Genomic DNA, 22,190 nt, shown 5'->3' with positions numbered 1-22,190 from the left:
TTAGGTAAAGATAAAGATACGTGAGGTGATACTAAATTTCGTCCGTTTGGACCTGGGCGCCGCACGCACTGGGTTGGCCATCGCCCGTGGCATCACCCAGCCTCTTTGGTATGTGATCGATACCCTAAAAGTCTCTATAATCTTCCAAAAATCAATCAATAGTCCTGACTAGATGCACTTTCGTCAGAAATTATCCATGTGGAACATGAGTTGGAGTTAAACTTCACCTTCCTCGCCGCCTTTGCTACCCTCCAATAAATATCGGTTCCCAAAATGAGGGGAGTAGAGGAGAAGCGGACGAGGATGCGTACGCCCAGTGTAAATTTTATCAAACGTCGGTGCCCCTCCTGCCTAGCGGAGCTCTGAGCCGAGTGCGCCGTGCATGATGACACCCTTCTTCCCGACCGTCTCGGCACACCATAGGCCGCCGCCGCGTACCTCATGCCTCCTCCTCTCTCGACTGCGCTGCCGCCCCGGCTACTCGCGCGCCCGTTGCCGCTTGCTCCTGCGCGCCACCGCATCTTCTTCGACAGCAACGGGACGCATCCTTCTGGCACACGGGCAGCGCATCTCCTTCCGGCCATGAGTATGTCGCTTCTTTTCCGCCACCTGTTTGCCATGTCCATCGTCAACTGCGAACCACATCTACCGGTGCCCCTTTTGCCTTTTCTCGGCAAGATCTTTTGCGCATGAAGACGCGTCCTCCTGAGGGTGGACGGGGGTCAGGCCCTCATCGAGCTGTCGTTTGGACCGGCCGCCGGCGGTCTAGACCGGACAGGACCGAGCAACTTCGCGCTCCTGTTTTTAGGAACCAGACATGCGGCGTCAAAGCTCGGTCTGGACTGAGAGGACCAGCCATGGCGAGGTGGCGGTAACCATGGCGTTAGCTACGGGTCCTAATCAGAGGGGGAAACAAAGGGAAAAGCTACGGGGACTCACGGTGAACCCGACGGCGAGGTCGGTGAGGCCGGGGAAGCAGCAACGGCAAGGTAATCGACGACGAACGACGATACTCAGACTTGGAGTTGGAGGATGATGGCGAGGGCTTCAGGGTGAATTCGGCCGAGTCCTTGCGCGGGGAAGGAGATCTCAAGGTTGCGGACCTCCTGGACAAGGTTGTTCGTTGCGGGGAAGCCGGGGCCGTGTGTGCTGCGCGCGGTGGCCATGCATGCTCTGCTTGTGCCTGTCCGCACCCAGCCGTGCGTGCACTGGTCCTCCCGTGGGCTCCAATTTGCACCATGACTTGCTGAGCTTGACCCGTCAGTCCTAGCTCCAGCTGCACCCTGGCCCGTGGAGTTCAGCGCCACCACATCAGCCATCACACGGAGCTGCTACTGCTGCTCTTGTGCTCTAATTTTCTTGGATGCTTAAGCAAAACTAATGAGGAGAGAGAGAGAGGGAGAGAGTGTATCGGTGGTTACAGAGAAAAAAATTATATGAGACTAGGTCTCACGGTTAGCAGGTGAGACCTGTCCTGATGGATGACACGTGACATTCACAAATCACAAAGCATCTAATCTCTCTCCCCCCTGATTTTAAGTGGGGGGTGGGGGTGCTTTGTGATTTGTGAATGCCACGTGTCATCCATCAGGATGGGTCTCACGTGAGACCTGGTCTCATAGAATTCTTGCAGCACGTGATACCTGGTCTCAGGGGGGTGCATATAGGAATCAGAGGATAGGATAGGCACGTGTGTGGTGGAAAGAAATCAAAGATTTTTAATGTAAAATATAATTGCTTTCCTATTGCAGCACAGCGCTGGAGCATGGCAGGAGCGGCGCGGCACAGCGCGATGCTGGAGACGGGCTCGGGACGGGGAGCGAGATGAGAGAGATACAGATTTTTGTGACAACTAGTTGTTCGTGCAGCTTCGGTGTAGTCAGATGAAGACACGGAGAGATGAGATGATATTCTTTTGTACTATGTTGTTGTTCGATGAGATGAGATGGAGCAGGTTGTTTTATGCTGCTTATAAGATGGAGAAAAGAGAGAGAGAGAGAGAGATCACAGTGAGAAGAGAGAGTTGTGATGATTTTTTTTATTTTTATGACGATCTTCGGTGTTAGTGCTGCTACTATTGGAGCTGAACCAGAGGCGCACTATATTGAGTACTTTGCAGATGAAAAAAAAGAGGAAGATCGTGTTGCATAATGCTTGCTTATGATGTTTTTTTGACGGTATATTTGTTGGTTTGTTTGTTACAACAGACGCAAATAAACGGATTTATTGAGTGACTGAAACATAGTTCTGATGTAATTTAATAAGACTATTAATATATTTGGGTTACCACAAAAGTGAACCGATGATGTAGTGTGGATGTACTCAAGCTGAGCTATGCACCAAATATTAACCCAAATTAACCTTTTGATCCCAATGCTCATATAAAGTGTTGTTAAGTATTGGCTTGAATCCTTCCTTTGACGAAGACCCTTAATTCAAGTAATTCAAACCTTCTTAGTTCGTAACATTTGATGCATGAATTCTTGTTCGTATTTTAATTTTGTTTTACTATTTTTAGGGTAATTGCTACTTTATTTATTTTTTAGTTCACGACCATTTCGTCCAAAATACGTCATGGATAAAAAAGGGGATACATTAAAGGCCCATTCGGAAGCTCGCTGGCTTCCCAAACGAGCCAGATTCTCGTGGAGCCAGCGCTAGCTCGCTTCTTGCGGGAACCAGCGTGCATTCTGCAGCAGAAACAGTCCAAGGCACAGTGTAGCGAGAAAAAAACGGTTCATGGGGCGCTGTAGCGAGAGGAAAACGCTTCGAGGAGTCACTTCGTGAGGGCATTCCCACGTAATATCCAGCAACTCCAGCTTCTCGTTTCCGCGAAGCTAGGCAATCGCTGCTTCTCAAATTTGCACTCCGGTCTGCTCGATCTCCAGGAGCAGGCTTCTTGAATCCCGCGCGTTCGGCCAGCTCCTCGCCCGCTTCCGGAGATGCGCGGAGCCTCCGAACGGGTCCTAAACCAAGTTTTTCACAACTTATTAACACAGCCTTCCCTCACAAGAATATCCGTCGCTTTGTTCGCCGGTCGCCTCGACCAGATCACCCCGTGCTCATTCACACCAACAAACAACTCCTTGATCTCTTCTATAAGAGGGCTAAACCTCGGACAGTCTTGATCTCTTGATTGGAAAGCAGGTACCACACCTTGATTGTTTGTCTTGAGACAAAGTTTTTCAACACCCAATTCCATCGCCAACTGAACACCTGTTGTAACATTTGAGTGGTAATAAATTACTTCTGTTTTCTAACCAATAATCTATATCTATACCAAAAGGGTTATCGCTTCTTCCTCCCTAATTTTAGTCCGTTTTCGGACCGTCTTAAAGTTCCCGCAAAAAAAGAATCGATCGATTTGAACCGAATCAGAACTACATGTTGGGCTTTAATCGTCCATCTGGGCACGGCCCAACCAAACCCATTTGATGCAGCACGTCCAGTCCAGCCTATTGATCCATTGTGTTAATTTTTTTTAAAACTCTTCTGTAACTAATAGTCCTACCCTGCTATATTACATCGTATCCTAGCAACTTATATAAGTTCTCCAGTCACAAGAATCAAACAGCCAAGGCAAAACAAACGTGGAGATCTGCCGCATGTATGCATCACCAATCGATAAAATATCTCCGACGAAGAAGAGCGGAGCAGCCTATCCAAGATGGCCCGGTCGGTGGGACGAGGTAGCAGGCCGGCTGGTGGATCCGGGCGGCGGGCGGCAAGGATGTTGGGGCAGAGCTCGAGGTGCCGGCGGAAGGTCACGTTGCAGCCGGGGGAAGGCCATGACGGCTTGCGGGGGCGGCTTCGGCCGCGGAAGGCTTGGGAAGAGGAGTCTAAGGGGAGACCCGTGGGGCAGCCGGCGGGGATAGAGGCAGGCGCTGGCGTGCGTTTGTGTGTGTGTGGCCGCGGCGCTGAGGAGCTGCGTCAAGGGACCGACGGGAGGAGAAGAAACTGGGGGCCTGATGGATGCGAGGGTTAGATGAGCGGTGGGGACACACACGGCAAAAACATATAGCCCCCACGTCCAACAAAAAAAATTGTCTTCATGCAGTGTTGACGCCAACAAACAAGAACACAGACGTTTATATGTCAGTTGATCTTAATGAAGCTATTAATCTAGATCAGAAAAAGGATGTCATGCCTAACGTCCCTAAAGATGGACATATCTGGAGGTGGTATGGAGGAAGTTGGCAACCACATGATACACCCTTTTGACCCAAACATTGATGCTATGGAGGAACAACAACAACTGCATCGAGGTAAAAATACCTTGAAAGTATTGCATGCTCAACATTTTTATTGTCTATAAGAGACTACAATTAATGATCTGGTGTGGTATTTTTTCACCTGGCATCGACGATCTGATCTACAACGTTATACTGAGTCAGACGAAAAATGTGGTGTGTAATCATCAAACTTATCCTTTATCTGGCCAACCTAATTGGAATTATTAGTATTTGCTTCGTAACGAAGCACGTTAACTTATTTTCTCCCGTTACATCGCACGGGTATTTTTACTAGTTTTATTCTAATGGTCCAATGTAGATTTTTTTTTTAACTGAGTTGAAACTGAGATATGTTGTGGGGAAGGAATCCATAGGCAAAGATAAGGAAGGATATGATGTGACTTGAGTTGACTTTGTTGTTTAACTGCAAGTAATTTCTTTCTATTGACGATTTATTTGATTTTCGTTGATTGCTTTGCAAGGGATTTATTTCTTCAGAAACATGGAAGTGAGGAGTCGGTTAGGTAAAAAATTAATAAGGGTTATTGCATGGTTTGAAAGAAAATTGGTGGGAGGGGGTGAAAAACGATGAAAGCTAAACCGACAAGCTCCCTTCTAATAGTAGAGATTTTTCGCTATTCTGCAAGCAGGCATGGCTCTGCATTTTTGCTATGCACCCAGTTATTTTTTTTATTTTCACTGGAAGGTATTGTACCAGTTGGCTCGGCAGCATGGCTACCTAAATTCTGCATCGAGAACTGTTAGCTCCAAACTCTGACCTGACGGCGCGGAGCAGTCCGATCCGAGATGACTTTCATCCACGATGGGCAACACTCGAGTAAATGCAGTAGTGAGTAGTGACAGCATAGATGATCTTTGCTTTCTGTATTTTTGTCGATATGTATGGTTCACCAAAAACACCAAGCTCGTACACTCAAAACATTCGAATGCAAACGAAATCGCTGCAGCGCGATCTCGACAAGTTCTGATTCTATGAGGTAAACTGAGCTTGAATATCATGGTATGAGATATGATTGAGACCAAGCTCAAAACACTATTATTAGATTCCCGAGTAGCAGGAATAGGTGTCCAATAAGGTTATCTTTCATCCCTTAAAGAAGGCTTAAGCATCTGCTTCCAGCTGCGAAATGATGCTTACAAACACTTGAAAGCCTTGGGCCATATCTGAAAACAGACAATACTCGTTCTTCGCGTGGTACGTCTTCAGTAAGCCTGCAGCATATCGGTAGCATCATATGAGCACTTATATACACTAAAAGAGTTCAGCTATCTCACGTAAGCTGAGATAACCGAACGATAAATTAGGGCACCCAATGCAAATCTAGGAACATGATATCTGTCTGATATATAACATAATAACATGACCAATAGAAGTCCAGGAACGTCTGTTCTGTGCTCAAGTGCTTACCATATCCAGCAGTTTGAACATCAAATCCTTCATCCTGTAAAAGTGCCATCATGAATTTGCTTTAGCACACAGATATTGCATCAAAAAGACGAGTGTGTATGTTAGTTCTCGCTCAAACCTGTAATTCACGAATCAGAGGCAAACTCCCGGTGATGGAATACGGCTCTACGTATCCGACTATTTCCTCAGTTGCTTTGCATAATGCTTGAAAGCCCCGAGACTCGAGATTACAGGCCACCCCATTCATCACATCTCCATCAAAAGAGATTTCAAGCCTAGCACATTCAAACAGTGAACAATGAAAACTATGCCCTCCATCGTCAAGATTACTGGTAAAAGTCAGTAAAGAAAGATTAATTCACCTTCCTCGCAGATTTTCATCCGGAAGAACATATTTCGAAACTGGACCACGAGTAGGAAGCTTTGTTTCAAGTCCAGCATTTATATCATCTACATACTCTTTTAACTTCTGAACAACAAAACTCGTGCTGCATGATAATAGCAGTAGCAACTATGAATTTAACACATCATTTAATACCCATAGAAGCCCATCCAGGAGAAGGAATAATACATATTGTACACATAAGAGATGGACTTACCTATAGAAAGGAGTCAACCTGCAACATCAAAAGAATCATATGGTCAGGAAACACTCAAAAACCCATGGAGTCTCAATAATATAAAAAAATAGACAACCTTACTACAGTAGCAAAAATAAAATAAAAAGGTGAACATGGATTATACTCCTTCCGTCCCATAATATATTAATATAAGAGCATTTTCAACACTAGTGTAGTGTCAAAAAAGCTCTTATATTATGGGACGGAGGGAGTATTTTTTTACTAGAGTCTTACTTACATAGAGATATGCGACCAGTGCAAGTCCATCACATTTTCTTTCTTTTTTTACTCCTATGTAAACACTCTACTCTATAAAGCATTCCACATTTAATTTCAGTAAGTGTTCAAAACAAAACATTCAGTTTCAGTTCCTCCAGCACTAGTAAGTACACATCAAACTAGACCACAAAGAAAAGTACATATCAAACTAAAACTTAATTGAATCATTTCATCTCAAGTGCAATTAAAGAGAATCTAAGAACCTCAGGGCAAGAGTTGAACCTTATATCCCCTGAAATTGTACATTCTCCAGGAATTTGGTTCAGACCACCACCAGGATCTGCAAAGCATCACATGTTTGGACCACACCCAATGATTTTTTTTCTTTTCCACATATTATAAATACACTGTTACTAAAACATATTTAAAATAAAGGTACAACAGGGACTTACAACTCCACTTTGTTGGCTTCATCGTAGATGGAGTAGCAAACTTGTAGAGCTTCTCTTTCTCGTGTGCAGGGAAGTCATTGTAAAACCGAGTTTGGATTTCTTTAAGTGCATCCATATTTAACTCCATCGAATTTATGGCCTTTGACAAAAACAAAAAACAGATACAGGGTCTTCAGAATTCAAAAGCACTTTTATAATCTGACAGCAAGAAAAGGTTAAAATGCTATATTTGGACTTCTTTGCCGTGTGAACTACTTGAATAGCTCTCTCCATAACATTACAAGACATGTCAAATAAACATGTGCAGAAAAAAAAACGTATAACAGCAGAGTTGATTACACAATAAGTTCTACCAGTCATGTATCAACGATCACTTGCTTTATACTTTGTGCGTTATTTTGTTTTTGGTCCCATTATTCATATCTACATTTGGTACTTTGGTACCAATCGCAAGGATGCTAACTTATTCTAGCAACTATATGATTTAACAGATCACATCTATAGAATATTTACTACTCCCCCCGCTTCACTATAATTATTCCCGGTGTAAGAAGAGTGTCTAAAAATATGTCCACTGAAGGAATCAAGAGGTCATTTTTCATCAACTTTCTTAGATTTTGTGTCTATACAGTTATATAGAGTAAAAAGGAGTGGCAACTGAACATTGTTCTAATGAGTCCAAATCAGTACCTTATGTGCAAGGCCACTGTGAAACAGCTTCCCTGTTGCATTTAGATGCCAAGGGATCATCCCACCAGTACCAATGCATGGCTGCTTGTCCGCAGTATCTATCCAAAACCTTCACAATACCACACATATAACCAACTAAATCAGCAAGAATTCCTCACGAACGACACATTACTTGGCCATTCTATCAAGGCAACAGAGTTCAATACTCACAAGGGTCCAGTCTTGAGCTTATCCAACAAACCATCCTTGACAAGGCCATCAACACCAATGCCAGTGACCGATGAATTCTCTTCATTGGCAATGAACACCGCAATGACAGAATGCTTCAATGGTGGTTTCACCTCACCAAGCCGCCGCATGAGCTGAGTCACTAGCGCCACATGACCAAGGCAGTCCGTCGTCCCACGGCCCCTAAGCTTTTCCTTGTCATCACCTTCGAATGTTAGTGAGAAGGGATCGAAGTCCTGCAGGAGTAGAAGATCCCAGTCCACTGATTAGTGATTATAATAACCAACAAAAGTAACAGAAATTTGACGAACAAATCAAGAGTAAATTTTGAGGTACAACTTGTTAGTAATCACTAATCGATTAATAATGCGACAGAAACAAAATGAGCGAAATCAAACAGCACCAATGAGGAAAGGTGAAACTTTAAACAGTAGATATATACAGCAATTGAACCACTGAAGTGCTAACTTGAATCACGACACTCCAGAAGTCCACAAACCAGTACTGCGCCGAAACATGCATCTATTCCAAGGTAGAACAATCTAGAAGGCACTAACAGATCAGGGAAGGGTGCAGTTCGGGCAACAAGCTAGAAAGACCCCCAAATCAAGAAAGCCCTCGAATCCTTCGTCCAGGAACCCTAAGCCCCGAAATCAGCACTCACACGTCCAAACGAAATCTGCTAGGAACTCACCCATTCGCTAGGGTTGGCCGGAACGACGTCCATGTGCATGCCGACGAAGGAGACGACGCGGTCGGGGACGGTGCCGGGGTACTCGACGATGACGTTGCTCCGGCCTTCGGTGTAGCTCACCTTCCGCACGACGAGCGGGCCGCCACCGGTGTCCGTCGACACCGGGCGGAGCGCGTCGACCACGTGCTGCGCCACGAGGTCCTCCTGCGGGACGAGGGCCGGCGGGTCGTTCTGCAGGCGCTGGGACTCGCCGATGAGCTTGGAGAGGAGGGCGACGAAGGGGTCGCGGTCCAGGACTCCGACGGCGTCCTTGAGCGGCGGCGCCGGAGATGCCATCTTAGACGCGGCGGCGGGTTGGGTCAACAGCGAAGGGAGTCCAGTCGAGGTCGAGGTCGAGGAACTCTCTGTGTTTGAGCAACTCTGGATGGATGTACTCCGTACGATGTGCGCATATGATGTGTCCGTGTCGACGACGGCACGGAGATGCGTGCCGTGGCCGCTGCGGTTCTTCAGTTTCTCTTTTCGTTTTTTCTTTTGAAATTCTTCTCTTCTCCTTCTAAAAAAAAAAAAATTCTTCTCTTCTCTTTTCATTCAACACTCATTTTCATGTAAAAAAAACACCTTATCATTTCATAGAGTAAAAGTGCTTTTTCATCCATCAACTAATCACCAAGTGTGGCTTTCATATCTAAACTCTTTTTTGGTATAATCTTCGTCCCCCAACTCTACTAAGTATGTATAGTCCCTCGTAGTGATATTCCTCAATCAAACCCTGTTTTTGATTTGATGTGTCATTGTTTTGACCACATTTTGGTGTAACTTTTGTCCCTCGACTCTTGATATCATGTAGAATTAGTCCCTAACATGAGTATTCGTCGGCTAAATCCGGTTTTGACTTTTTATGGCACGGTTTTGATCACGTCGTCATTGTAAGGGGAATGCCCCAAGGGTTTGGGATTGGACCTCGGCGAATTGTGCTCCTTTCTCTCTCCTCTGTCGGTTTAGATCCGATATACCACCTATTGTCTTATCCTTACCCCAACTATCATGTTGACCATCTAAAGCGTGAGAGAGAGAGAGAGAGATTTCTCTCAATGACATGCGACCCTATGCCACCTTACAATGATGATGTGGCCAAAATCATGTCACATAAGGTCAAAACCGTGTTTGGCTGTTGAATACCGCTGCAAGGGACTAACTATACCTAGTATTAAGAGTTGAGGGACGGAAATTGTACCTAAAAAAAATTAGGGACGAAAGCTACACTTTGCGGTAAGTTGAGGGACGAAAAATGCACTTATCTCTTTTATAAAAGAAGAAACATCATATATTAAAAGTCAATCAACGCTTATAGGATCATCTTCAAAGAATCAAACAAATACTCACAAGATCATTGGAAAAATCAACATGTCTTCTTCCTACACTCTCGTTGGCGGGGCGCCGTGAGTGAAGCTCGATGTCACCTCCGGACCTCCAAAGCACCATCGAAGTCAGGAAAATGTTGTTAATGCCGCAGCCAAATGAGAAGACGCGTGCAACAATGACTCGAGAAATAGATCACTGCCATGAAGAAGAACGCGACGAAGAGGGGGACATGTGGCCTCGCTGGCAAGGAATGGTGGGCGGTCTCATATTTGGAATAGAGTTGTGCTATCTCCTCTCTCTCTCTCTCTCCCCCTCCCCCTCTCTCTCTCCCTCTCCAAGTAGGGTTATCATATAGAAGGACATATGCAAATGAATTTGTTTGTGCGGTTTTTTATGTTCAATCAATGTATGTGAAAATGCGCTTTGGTTGTTTCAAAAACATGTATTATAACTCAAAAAAAATCTAGAAGTTGTGTACGCATATGTATAGATGTGTTGTATGTGTGTATGGATTTTCATCAATATGCATATTTATATGCAACATATACAAAAAGGACAAATAGATGTACCAAAATGGGTTTGTATAATGTTGTTTTTGGGCCGGGTTTTTTCCTTGTGTGTAGCGCATAATCTATCTTATTAGTTAAGGAAAATTAAAGCTACATGGTGAACATCCATTTGCATTCGTATAAAACATTTAAATACATCATTCTTCTTTTTAAAAATTGGGCTCCCGGCACTCCAATGTGTACTGATTTAAAAGCTAGAAAGATTGCCCGTCCTATTAAACATATTTGGTTTGTGAAGTCTCCTCTTAAAGTGAAAGTGCTTTTACGACTTGCATTTTAGAAAAGTATACTACTCCCTCCGTGTTTAAAAACATGCAATATAAATGTATACTTTTTGTTTGAAGTCAAATGTTGAAAAGTTTGGCCAAATTTGTAGGAGAAACTTTCAAAAACTACAATACTAAAATGAAATTGTGACACTGCTTAGTTTTGTGTTAGGAACTCAAAATAAAATTCATTTTTGTATTTGATTTACTTAAATAATAATACTTATTAAAGTTACAAGTGTTTACACTTGTTCTTGCATATTAAAAAGAGTAAAAGTTGTGTGCAAGTTTCAGTATGTGCAATTTCACTATTGTGTGTGCGCGAACTTTTTGTTTGTTCTTTTCTTATTATTTTGTGCTACCACATTGGTTTTGTTTTGTCTTTCTTCTTTCAACTAATACCAATGCCCTCACTAAGGTATGTCTTACAATAACTTCAAAGAGCATCTATTAAGTTATCGATTTGATTTTTAAACATATTTACCCCTCCACGCTATGGCAAAAGAAGAAATAACTCCCTTCAAAACTAATGACAAAACTACTCCGTTGTAAGCTGGCTAATCGACATGTGGCGCACGTCACCATTACCAATGGTGGAAAATGTATAGGATCCAAATGGTCAAACTAGATGTTTTCCTACTACTGCGTTTTTGGAATTCTGTGAATCAAAGAGGCCTTTAGCTGGAGCTGCCAAACTCCTTCCAAAACACAATAATTGACATTTTAAATATTGATACTGTCTTTTAAGACATTCTGTAAATAATTTTTAAGACAAATCTATAGACATGATTTTGAAAAGGAGGGAGTACTATTTAAAACAAATTTAGTAGTGGTAGTAGCAGCAGCAGTAGTATTTTTAAAAAATCCTACAACTTATTGCCCCGTATCAAAATGTAGGACATTTTTGTAGGCTAGTTTAGCGTACAAAAACGTCTTATATTTTGGTACAGATTTAGTATTTTTGAACTGAGGGAATCCTTCACCAATCACCACATATGCTTGGACATCAATCAGCATTCACACAGACCTTGCAACAAATTCTCAAGATGGAATGGCATAGCCACTTTACATCAAACACAGGCACAGCAAGCCAACAACATTATCATCATATATTTATACACCGTTTTGCAAGCGATTTGACACCCACTCAATGAGAAAACAGCACGAACTGGCAAGGGGGTGTATTGATCAACGAGAACGAATGCTACTGCCAAATATACAATAAAAATATGCCCTATGACAAACAGGACACGGGGGAGAATACATATCCCATGTCAACATGAAAATAAGGAACATAGGAAAACTGCCTGCTCTGATCTGCCCTCTGCTGAAGTACAAACTTGCAACGAATTGGGTCATAATTTACGTGCCATCTGATCAATCATGATGAGTACAAAAAGAGCTCTTCAAATCCACGAAATAATGAGCCCACGCCATTTTTCTTGGTCACTAACACCTGATTTCATATGATCCAGCCCTTGTGATGTAGCGAACCCACTCAACGGTGTTGTAGCCACTCTTCTCCCACACCTGAAAATGCATCAAGAGATGGTTTTAGTACCAAACATTTTCAATGTTTCATATTGTACTTGCTCCACATACCTTGAGGAACCGAACACGTAAGCCAGAAGCAGTGAACATCGGAACCTGCAGGAAAGAAATATCATAGTGAATAAGAGTGCAGGAAGCCAGGAAACAATCAGACAACATGGGGGGGCCTATAGCACATTATATGCATGAAGGCTCCTCAAACAAAAATACTCCAAGGTCAACCAATTATTTAAGTATCAATTTATATTGTACATGCTAAAATTTTGTTCATAAACAACGAGATACTGGGATTCTTTGCTAACATTGTCATTCTCAGTTATAAATGCAGAACAGATAAATAAAACAGAGTGGAGGAAAGCTCATAGCCATCTTGCCAAGGAAACAATAAGATTCTTAACGAGATTAAATGTAACCTGGAACTCCATCTGAATCGGTGGCCTGTTCGCTAACTTCTTTTCCCCCATTGTAGAGATCAGTTCAACTTCTGCACTCATCGTTGCCTCGGTCTGTCCAGGAAATTTCCTGATCCTATGGTTTGAAATGTGCATTATGATTTATGAGTTCATGCTGGTCAATGTGCAATAACTGCAAGAGGTAGCTCAGCAAGAAAAAGAACTCCCAGTACATGCACTAACAGGACATACTTTAAAATTGCAAATAGCTAGGCAGGGCATAATTTAGGGAAATTTAGTTTACACCATTCTGAACAATTCACAGCTAGGCAGGGCATAATTTAGGGAAATTTAGTTTACACCATTCTGAACAATTCACACTATCAAGCCCATTAAACTACGACCCACATACTGGCTTTGGTATAGTGCAAATATTAGACAAAAAGATTGCACTTACTTCCACACCAGGGAATCAATCGAAGCATTATATTTGGCTTTGCCAGATGTTGTTTGGAAACTCGTCTTTGCTGTCTGCTTTGGAACTGGAACTTTAACCACAACACCAAGTGCAAACATCTTAGCACCAAAAACACTCTTAACCTGCGTAACAAAAGATTCACCATGTCAGCAAACGTGTACACGTTTATGACGTAACCGAGTAGATATATTTGCTCACTTTCACATTAATCTCCATGCGTGTTCGGCCCAACTCCTTAATTGTGGGCAGAACCCGGAATGGAAGATTTACACCCTCCGTGATTCGATATCTAGGAACAAATATGTCCGTCAAAATCCAGCTAGCGAATGAAACTATCATTTGTAAAATGTACTGATAATTGCAAGAATAAATAGGGATCTAAAGAATACTTCATCAATTCGAATTCACCATCTGGTGGCACAAAGCTGACTGTTTTTTCTGAGTTAAATCTTGTTAGGTTGACGCACTGGTGGAACGTGACATCATCGAGTTCTATGGTCTTCCCACTGTAGAGGGAGAGAACACAAGCAATCAGGAGATCATTTACGAAAAGCAACAAAAGTTGGGTAGCCAGTAAACAATGTTAACCGGCAAAACAGTTATATATATGTGCACAGTTTGTCATCATGTGTCAAGACTCAGTAAAGCAGTACCTCTTTGAAGGCCTGGACTTCAGTTGGGCTTCCTTTTCAAGTCCAATTTTGTCATTTAGTCCCAACTTCAGATCAGGCATTCCAGAGAGGAAGCACTTCATAAGAATCTTCCCTGTCACATCACATCGTAGAACACTCCCTGCAGAAATGTAAGAAATATACACGGCGGACATCAAATAGCTGAACAGGAAAGACACCGGAAACCTCAGACGAGATAACAAAAAATTGATGGTCCATAAAATACCTTTGGAAGACATAAGAAGGTTTACGCTCTCAACAATGTCCAAGAAAACCTAACATACGAGAAGAACTCATTAGTTATTACTGTTACTTCACTTGCTAAATGGAAGCAAACAATGACATGATATTAATGACAACAAATAAATGAAAACTGAGGGAAGTATGGGCCATTGCTTTAACAGGAATGCTGGTACATGTACAATATGCATTAGAAATGAGATGCATTTAAAATGTATGCGGGATGATGGCATTGCTAGTAGCCCAAGCACTGATAGGAAACTAGGACCATTATAAATGTTAGTCCTCTGCTTTTTTTCGGAATACAGCTGAAGCCTCCCTACGTATTTAATTCAAATACCTCATTCTTCTTGTACACCAGACCCTCTCTTCTCCAACCAACAGCGCCGGTAACTTGCAGGGTCGCATTTGGAACAGGCTTATCCGAAGGCTATCAGTACAGAGAGAAGGAAATATGGTTCAGTTACTTTCCTAGAAAATAAATAGGAACACATAATTATTTTTTTGCATATCCAATACAGCAGACTTCATTTTTCATATATTTCTGACCTTGGAGGAAAATGGCGACCGTACGCCTTCCTGGGTTATATATAACTTCAAAATTTCAGGGGAGAGATTCTGAGGATAACCGAAGTCCATAATCTCTGCACAGTTGCCAGAGTCAATATTGCAAACAAAAAAAAGAATCCATGGTGGGAACTGAAGCAGAAAGCTAAGTCCAAAATCGGATGTGCCCTTACCATCAAGAAGTTCATATATTAACACAAAGTTATTCCTGATAGCATCTTCATCAAAAGTTCCACCAAAGTAGGACTTGAAGAGGGCCACTGCCTGATAATTTCAAATAATCTTCAGCAGTAATAACGGCGAATGAGATAGGACATGTTAAATTGCTCATAAGGATGATGACATGATGTATACATTGATTAGAATCTCTACATCGAATTAGCAACTTTAGTTTCATCACTGAATCATCTTTGGCCTAACATACAAATTAAACTAATTCCTAGCCCAATCCCTCTCTTCCAAACAGGCCCTCAGGAAATCATATAGAGCACAAAGGGTTCTGTTATTCACTTAGTCCTATCAAACTATTCCCAGCAGTGATGAACATGGAACATCACACCATCTAGGCATTGAAAACTTGTAGTTTTTGTACCACCTGCTTGTACCCTGTTGGGTTTGGTGATTCTGATGTACCATCACCAATTACTTTTCGCAATAGAAAATTCCAGTCGCCAAACAAAGCCAAACATCAATACCATTATTAGATGACATGATCATTTAAATCTCTCGGACTGAGATGATACATTATCTTACAATTTGACAGAACACTTCAGAAAATCATATGGCTTGTTAAGTAACTAATACATTCTTTTGCTCTGAATAGACAAATACACAAACATCACAGACAAATATTTCTAGTGAAAAAGAAAAACATCAATTATCTTCTTTAGATTATATTATATTCATCAAGATCATAATGTCTGTGTGGGTTATATAGAATTTATTTGGAAATGCTCATAAGACAACAGAAACTTCATACCTCCACAACAAACTTGAAAGCACAAGAAACATTAGCATTGCTGCTAACCACGATCACAATGTAAACATTACTGATCCTCATGTAAAGGAAGGAACAGCCTCCTATTTGTCGAACAGGGCATGTACCAAGCTCTTTTGTTTGCATAATGTGCATCCTGAATGCATCAACCATATTTCCCCTGCATAGCCATACATGAACACGATAGGGTTTAGTCACTAAATGTAAAGGTATGTGCAACCAAATAAGCAGGAAATGGAAAGTGAGAGAAGCAAAATGAATACGCGGGACTGTTTCCTATTGAAGTGATAACTGAGAAAGGCTATGAGAGGAAATGACCTAAGTAGCCTCTTGAGATCGCTTTGGAATGATGAGACAGCTGTCCAGGTGATAATAAATACATGTGCACAAAAGAAAGAAAGAACGAAAGAAAGAAAGAAAAGGACATGGTGGAACAAACGTCATTAAAATTTACATCCATGTCCTACGTTTATCAACAGAGCTTGAAAAAAAAATGCTTGCATTACTCAACACTAGTGCCATATTTACATGTTTTAGTGTCCTTCATAAACAATGACTATGTTGACAATATATCATATAGATGGAATGTCGCTTGCTCAATATTAAACTAGTGTAAGACCTACATGTCGAAATAGGCTCAGCACATACCATGGATTTCGAGCCGCGCGACTAGTCGATGAGTCGCAAAAAAATGTCGACTCAACTTAGTGTCGACTCGAGTCGCGAGTCGCGACTAGTCGCAACTGCAGCTGCAGGCTCGACTTTTTCCGAGTCGCTACCCCAAAGTGACTCGGATGAGTCGCGACTCGAAAACCATGGCACATACAGGATTACAGCACATTGCTGCAGGTTTATTGAATGGTCTTGTTTTGTTTCTACTATCAATGTGCATGTATGAAAACATTCTCATATTTATGATTTCTACTGGTATCAATTCCATTATCTCTATTCCTATAAAAGATCCAGTTGGTGATGATGGTGTGTCTGCATCCGTCATTTCTGACCATTCGATCTGCGTCTAACACATGCAAGGTAAGCTGTGGCATTTTTGCAACAAGGCCCTCGCCACTCTGCCCCAACATTTCAGAAAACCCCTTAGTCTATTTTGGGTGAAACCTAACATATTTTTAGTGATATATATCAAAACCAGGGTGATTTTTTCAAGTTTGTGAACATACATTAGTCGATTGTAGATCCGTTCCAACGCACAAGCACTTTGCTAGTACAAATATAAAAATTGCATTTTGTGGGAATATTCAGTGTTCAAGAAAGCGTTTTTAAGCGGTATATTAAGCGGGTTTTTAAGCACTGAGAGATGGCAAAACGCTTCGCTTTTGCCCTAAGCGGTATATTAAGCGGGGTTTTTTTAAATTTGGCCATAACTTGGTTGTTTTTGAACTACTTCTGCTTGTCTGCTTGCGCAATAATGGCAATGTGCCATTTATCTTATTATTAGGCTCTGTTCGGGAACTATTTCCTTCATATTCTGGCACAATTCAGGCTGCATGATCTCTATTAGGTTGTGTCTGTTTGAACTGAACTGCATTTTAGTTGTTATTTTGCTTGCTATGTGAACCTGATGTGTATTTGCTATGGTGTGAACTGTATTTTAGATGCTATTTCAATTACCCATGTGCCATGTTTCCTATTTTCCTGTGTATATTATTCAAAATCTGTCAAATTCTAGCCAATCTCAAAAAACGCTTAAGCGCGCTTAAGTGCCCATTGCTCTAAGCTGTGGCCTTCCGCTTGACTTGCACTTTCCGCTTTTTCGAACATTGGGAATATTACGAGATGTTTAATAACTTCTGCCGTTCTTTCGAAGACCTCTTGGAAATCTATGGTGCGAGGGTTAATATTAATAATTAATTTCAGTCCGATGGTTACTATTTCGAAGTTAGCTGGCTTGCAGTAGAAGTAAAATTTCGACTACAGAAGGATGTGACTACTAACTACTGTCAAAGCCCACCGGAAGAGATGAAATGAACTATGCAGCAATTTTTCTTGTCCAAAGTGCCTCAGTGCCTCACTCATCAAAACTACGAGTTCAAAATGCAAATGAGTTAGGAACGCCACAACAAACTGAAGCGCGCAATGGGCAAATTGCAGTGCCGCAACGAGCCAACCACCGGAGTGTGGCCGTCAACTGCACTCCTCCCCGCAGAATTTCACTTGTCACTCAACGCAGCAATCGAAATTCACAAGCTACCTGACACCCTTCTAGCGATCTACTACTCCATAACTACAGGCTACGACCGGAATCAACGATCCTGTGGCCTCAGATCTGCCACTCAAAACCCAGGGAGCCAGGGAGGTGAGGAAGGGGAGCGGCAAGACGCACCCGACATCGTCGCGGTATAGGCGGTTGATGAGGACGTCCCCGCGGAGGTTGAGGAAGTAGATGGCCGACGCCGCCACCGGCATCGTCTCCGCGTCGCCCGCGCCCCGGCTCGAGCGCCTGGGACCACCACCCTTGACTGGCGCGCGGTTCCACGGTGCGCCGCCAGCTACGCGGGCGATCTGGTGTGCTCGGGGCTCGCCGGACGGTGAGGTGGAGGAACGGGATGGGCGGGGCGCGGGTTTTGGTAGATCTCGGGGGAGGGAGGCACGAGCACCAGGTCGTCTTCCCCGTCCAGGAGCGCTTTTTCGTGCGTGTTTTCCAGAATGGACCTCCCCGGACGGCGTATTTCCGTATTTGCGTGGTTGTCTTCGGTTGGTGACTTCTGACTTCGTGTTGCGTTGCGTCTTGGTCCCACTGCTCTGCTGGTAGTAGTACACAAAACAACATGTCCCATGCAAAATCATACAGTACTATGTTGTCCCAACCCAAAAAGAAAAGGATATTATCCAAAAAAAATTATTGTAGATTGATCTATGAACAGCAAATTTGTCCGTGGATATTGGTTTTTCCTCATGTACCCTACCCATAAACATCGGGTACTCCCACGCATACCTGCAAAATCATGGATGGGGTGAACCAACCTGTGGTTGGATGGTTAGAGGGACAGTGGTATCCCCGACCCGTCAGGGTTCAAGTCCTGGTGTTCGTTCTCGTCAACGACGAGGTGCCTACGGTGACTTCGTAAATCTCAAAATGATATGTCAGCTTAGTCTCTCGAAAGTGCTTATAGGGGTAGGGTGTGCGTGTTGTGTTCATACAGATGCGTGTATGTGCGTATGTATGAGCGCTTGTGTCTGTATCGTGTTAAAAAAACTATGGATGGGGTATGCTTATAAATTTATATTCACGGTAACCCAATTAATACCTAAAAAGAATTGGTAAATAAAAATAACTCTTATGACATGTGGGGTCAACATCTAACCCCGCGTGGCCCTCCCCGAAACCTACAATAGCCCACATGGCCTCGTCCGCCAGCCCGCCACTCCCCATATGTTCTATGTGATTCCTTGGAATGACGAAACCTCGACTCATCACCTCCTGGCTCATGCCCTCCAACCCCCCGCCGCTTGTACTACTTTGTCGCTGCCTCCCACTTTGTGGCTCCAATCGTCCACCGCAGATACTTCTTGTCGTTGTTAGAGCCCAAAGAGACATCTGCGAGTGGATGTCATCTTAGTGTTAGACTACTCGTCCGTCGTCAACTGAATTTAGATTCATTTCTCTATCTTTTATGGTGAAATGCATGGGTACCAATTTGTGGATTTTTTTTCAAAACTATGCCGTATTTTATAGAAAATTCGGAAACTATAGCAAAGAGTGAAGAAAAATCAAAACTAGCACCCCGTCGGCCACGCGTGGGCCGAAAAGGGTGTTTTCGGCCTCCCCTTGGCCGAAATGGACTTTTCGGCCATGCCTTGGCCGAAGAGGTGCGTACGTGGGCCGAAAAGACCTTTTTGGTCAGGAGTAGGCCGAAAGGTCCCTTGGGCCCATCTTTCCACGTTAATGGTTGGCCGAAATTGCATGGCTCCACTCTTCGGCTTACGTTAGGCCGAAGCGATTTTTTTAAAATTTTGGTACATAAATACTGTGCAACCATTGCCCATCTTAGACATTAAAAAAAATATTTTCGCACAACCATTTTCCCTCAATATTTTCCCGCCAACTCCTTCCCGCCACCCGTTTCCCGCCAACCCCTTCCCACCATATGTTCCTGCCACCCATTTCCCGCTAACCCTTTCCCGCCATATGTTCCCGCCATACCACAGTCGTTCTTTCTCGCTATTTTCTCCTCTCTACTTATAAAACCCCCTTCAGACGGAGGTGGATAAGCAGTCTAGTGTAGTGTAGTCGAGATGAAAACGAGAGGTAAATGGCAAATAATGTAAATTGCGAGGAGATGAGATTTGTGATTAGGAACCTGGTTATGTTGAAGATCCTCCCCGGCAATGGCGCCAGAAACTCTACTTGATGGTGTCGCTAGGACTACGTCGGTATTTCCCCCAAGAGGAGAGGATGATGTAGCACATCAACAGTAGGTATTTCCCTCAATTATGAAACCAAAGTATCGAACTAGTAGGAAAACCAAGCAATCACAATGTATATGTAGAGAGGAGAAAATGGTGGGAAAGAACAACTGTGGTATGACGGGAAAAGGGTTAGCGGGAATATATGGCGGGAAAGGGTTGGCGGGAAATGGGTGGCAGGAACATATGGCGGGAAACGGGTGGCGGGAAAATATTGAGGGGAAAGGGTTGCGCGAAAATATATTTTTTTCAATGTCTAAGATGGGCAATGGTTGCACAGTATTTATATACCAAAATTAAAAAAAAATCACTTCGGCCTAACGTAAGCCGAAGAGTGGAGCCATGCAACTTCGGCCAACCATTAACGTGGAAAGGTAGGCCCAAGGGACTTTTCGGTCTACTCCTGACCAAAAAGTACTTTTCGGCCTACTCCCGACCAAAAAGGATTTTTCGGCTTACTCCTGACCAAAAAGGTCTTTTCGTCTCAGGTACGCACCTCTTCGGCCAAGGCATGGCCGGAAAGTTCATTTCGGCCAAGGGGAGACCGAAAACACCCTTTTCGGCCCACGCGTGGCCGACGGGGTGCTAGTTTTGATTTTTCTCCACTCTTTGCTATAGTTTCTGAATTTGCTATAAAATATGTCATAGTTTTGAAAAAAATCCAATTTATGTCCACGAGTATTGAAGTAGGTGGATATATAAGATTTCTGCGGGTACGGTCTTTGGGGAGAAGGGGGTGTAGCCACTCATACCTTTCCCATTACCATCTCTAGATTGGTCTTCTCTATTGTATAAAACCAATGGCAATTTTTGTGCAGTGATTCACGTGGTTTAATTGGCTGATCTTTGCCTCTCCCAGTGATTGTAGTGGAGGATTTCAAGATGATACCGTGAATTTTTTTTTGCGAGAAATTTTTTGATCTATTCACTTTCAATCATGACGGTACAACGAACACCAGAAATAAAAATTACATCCAGATCCGTAGACCACCCAGCGACGCCTACAAGCACTGAAGTGAGCCGAAGGCGCGCCACCGTCATCGCCCCTCCATCGTCGGAGTCGGGCGCAACTTGTTGTAGTAGACAGTCGGGAAGTCGTCGTGCTAAGGCCCCATAGGACCAACACCTCAGAACAGCAACCGTCGTCGATGAAGAATAACGTAAGTCGAAAGGATCCAAACCGAAGACACGCGAATACAGATGAACAACAACGAGATCCGAACAAATCCACCAAGGACAGATCCGCCGGAGACACACCTCCACACACCCACCAACGATGCTAGACGCACCGCCGGAACAGGGACTAGGCGGGAAGACCTTTATTCCATCTTCAGGGAGCCGCCGTCGTCTCGCCTTCCTGAGCAGAACACAAACCCTAACAAGATTGAAAAAACGACTAAAAACGGAGCCCTCTCACCGGCCCTTGCCCGGATCCACTTTTGGTCATGTTTTCCTCTTTGCGAAATCAGGGGAGAAGGCCCTACCTTTTAATATGGTGTTTTTTTTCCTTTTAGATGAAATCGGGAAGGGAGGCCCCTGGATTATAATATCTTTATAAACACTAGGCAAAAAAGATCAGAAAAGGATAATTGAAACACTAAAGTTTTTTCCTAGAAAGATGGAGGGTAAATCGATTAATTGACTTGCCGAGGATAGTGTAGTGTAACTGGGATTGGATTTTTTTCTCTCGTGCATCTCCATTGTTGGACGGTTTTTTGGCTCATGGGTACCGAAGAAGACGTTATCTCAAGCGTTGATTGGTTAGAGATATTGTGAGGTAGTTGAAGAAAAGAGAGTAAAAATCGGTAATCTAGAGATGAACCTAGACTCATCTGCTCTCGGCGAATAGTAAACTTAAAGTTTTAATAGAAAAATTCAAAAACTTATGAGATTTTTAGGCATCCAAGATGCTTCGATGTGTCAGGTGCGTGTAAATTTTCATTATCAAATGACATCCGAGGAGCTTGTGGCAAAAAACATCAGGTGTACATGGTGCTTTTGTTTTCAATTTTTTTACAATAGAATTTTGTTTTTTTGCCACGCACTCTTCATATGCCGTTTGATCATGAGAATTTGCATGCACCCAGCGCACCTGACTGTCTTGG

At 43.2% G+C, this 22,190-nt stretch overlaps 2 protein-coding genes across 2 annotated transcripts; both read right to left on the bottom strand.

Annotated features, from left to right (window-relative positions):
- Positions 1-5,087: 5,087 nt before the first annotated feature.
- On the bottom strand, positions 5,088-9,004 carry LOC125514183 (Peptidase M20/M25/M40 family protein). The gene is made up of 10 exons (XM_048679461.2): positions 8,565-9,004; positions 7,853-8,106; positions 7,643-7,751; positions 6,953-7,091; positions 6,783-6,840; positions 6,261-6,278; positions 6,024-6,149; positions 5,780-5,936; positions 5,662-5,695; positions 5,088-5,465 (listed from the first exon to the last, which is right to left on the bottom strand). Exons 1-10 carry the CDS (start codon positions 8,898-8,900, stop codon positions 5,356-5,358), a joined length of 1,341 nt encoding a protein of 446 aa, XP_048535418.1. The 5' UTR covers positions 8,901-9,004; the 3' UTR covers positions 5,088-5,355.
- A 2,798-nt stretch (positions 9,005-11,802) lies between these two features.
- LOC125514182 (Clathrin adaptor complexes medium subunit family protein) lies at positions 11,803-18,348 on the bottom strand. Its single transcript, XM_048679460.2, has 13 exons — positions 18,002-18,348; positions 15,643-15,820; positions 14,837-14,927; positions 14,646-14,740; positions 14,437-14,526; positions 14,083-14,131; positions 13,839-13,977; positions 13,575-13,691; positions 13,384-13,474; positions 13,165-13,307; positions 12,729-12,843; positions 12,367-12,411; positions 11,803-12,294 (listed from the first exon to the last, which is right to left on the bottom strand). Exons 1-13 carry the CDS (start codon positions 18,082-18,084, stop codon positions 12,214-12,216), a joined length of 1,317 nt encoding a protein of 438 aa, XP_048535417.1. The 5' UTR covers positions 18,085-18,348; the 3' UTR covers positions 11,803-12,213.
- Between the last annotated feature and the right edge of the window lie 3,842 nt (positions 18,349-22,190).

The sequence above is a fragment of the Triticum urartu genome, chromosome 6A, assembly GCF_056163025.1.
Source record: "Triticum urartu cultivar PI428250 chromosome 6A, HENAU_Tu73, whole genome shotgun sequence".
NCBI lineage: Eukaryota > Viridiplantae > Streptophyta > Magnoliopsida > Poales > Poaceae > Triticum > Triticum urartu.
This window is presented reverse-complemented; position numbering and strand designations above follow the sequence as displayed.

What these genes read in the sequence shown, in the direction of transcription:
- LOC125514183 (XM_048679461.2), bottom strand. Translation starts at nt 8,900, where the DNA reads ATGGCATCTCCGGCGCCGCCGCTCAAGGACGCCGTCGGAGTCCTGGAC. An exon ending in ACAGTGGCCTTGCACATAAG is followed by an intron (nt 7,092 to 7,642) that starts GTACTGATTTGG and finishes TTTTTGTCAAAG; the next exon opens with GCCATAAATTCGATGGAGTT. An exon ending in TGTTCAAACTGCTGGATATG is followed by an intron (nt 5,466 to 5,661) that starts GTAAGCACTTGA and finishes GATATGCTGCAG; the next exon opens with GCTTACTGAAGACGTACCAC.
- LOC125514182 (XM_048679460.2), bottom strand. Translation starts at nt 18,084, where the DNA reads ATGCCGGTGGCGGCGTCGGCCATCTACTTCCTCAACCTCCGCGGGGAC. An exon ending in CTATACCGCGACGATGTCGG is followed by an intron (nt 15,821 to 18,001) that starts GTGCGTCTTGCC and finishes ATGGCTATGCAG; the next exon opens with GGGAAATATGGTTGATGCAT. An exon ending in TGGTGTACAAGAAGAATGAG is followed by an intron (nt 14,132 to 14,436) that starts GTATTTGAATTA and finishes CTCGTATGTTAG; the next exon opens with GTTTTCTTGGACATTGTTGA.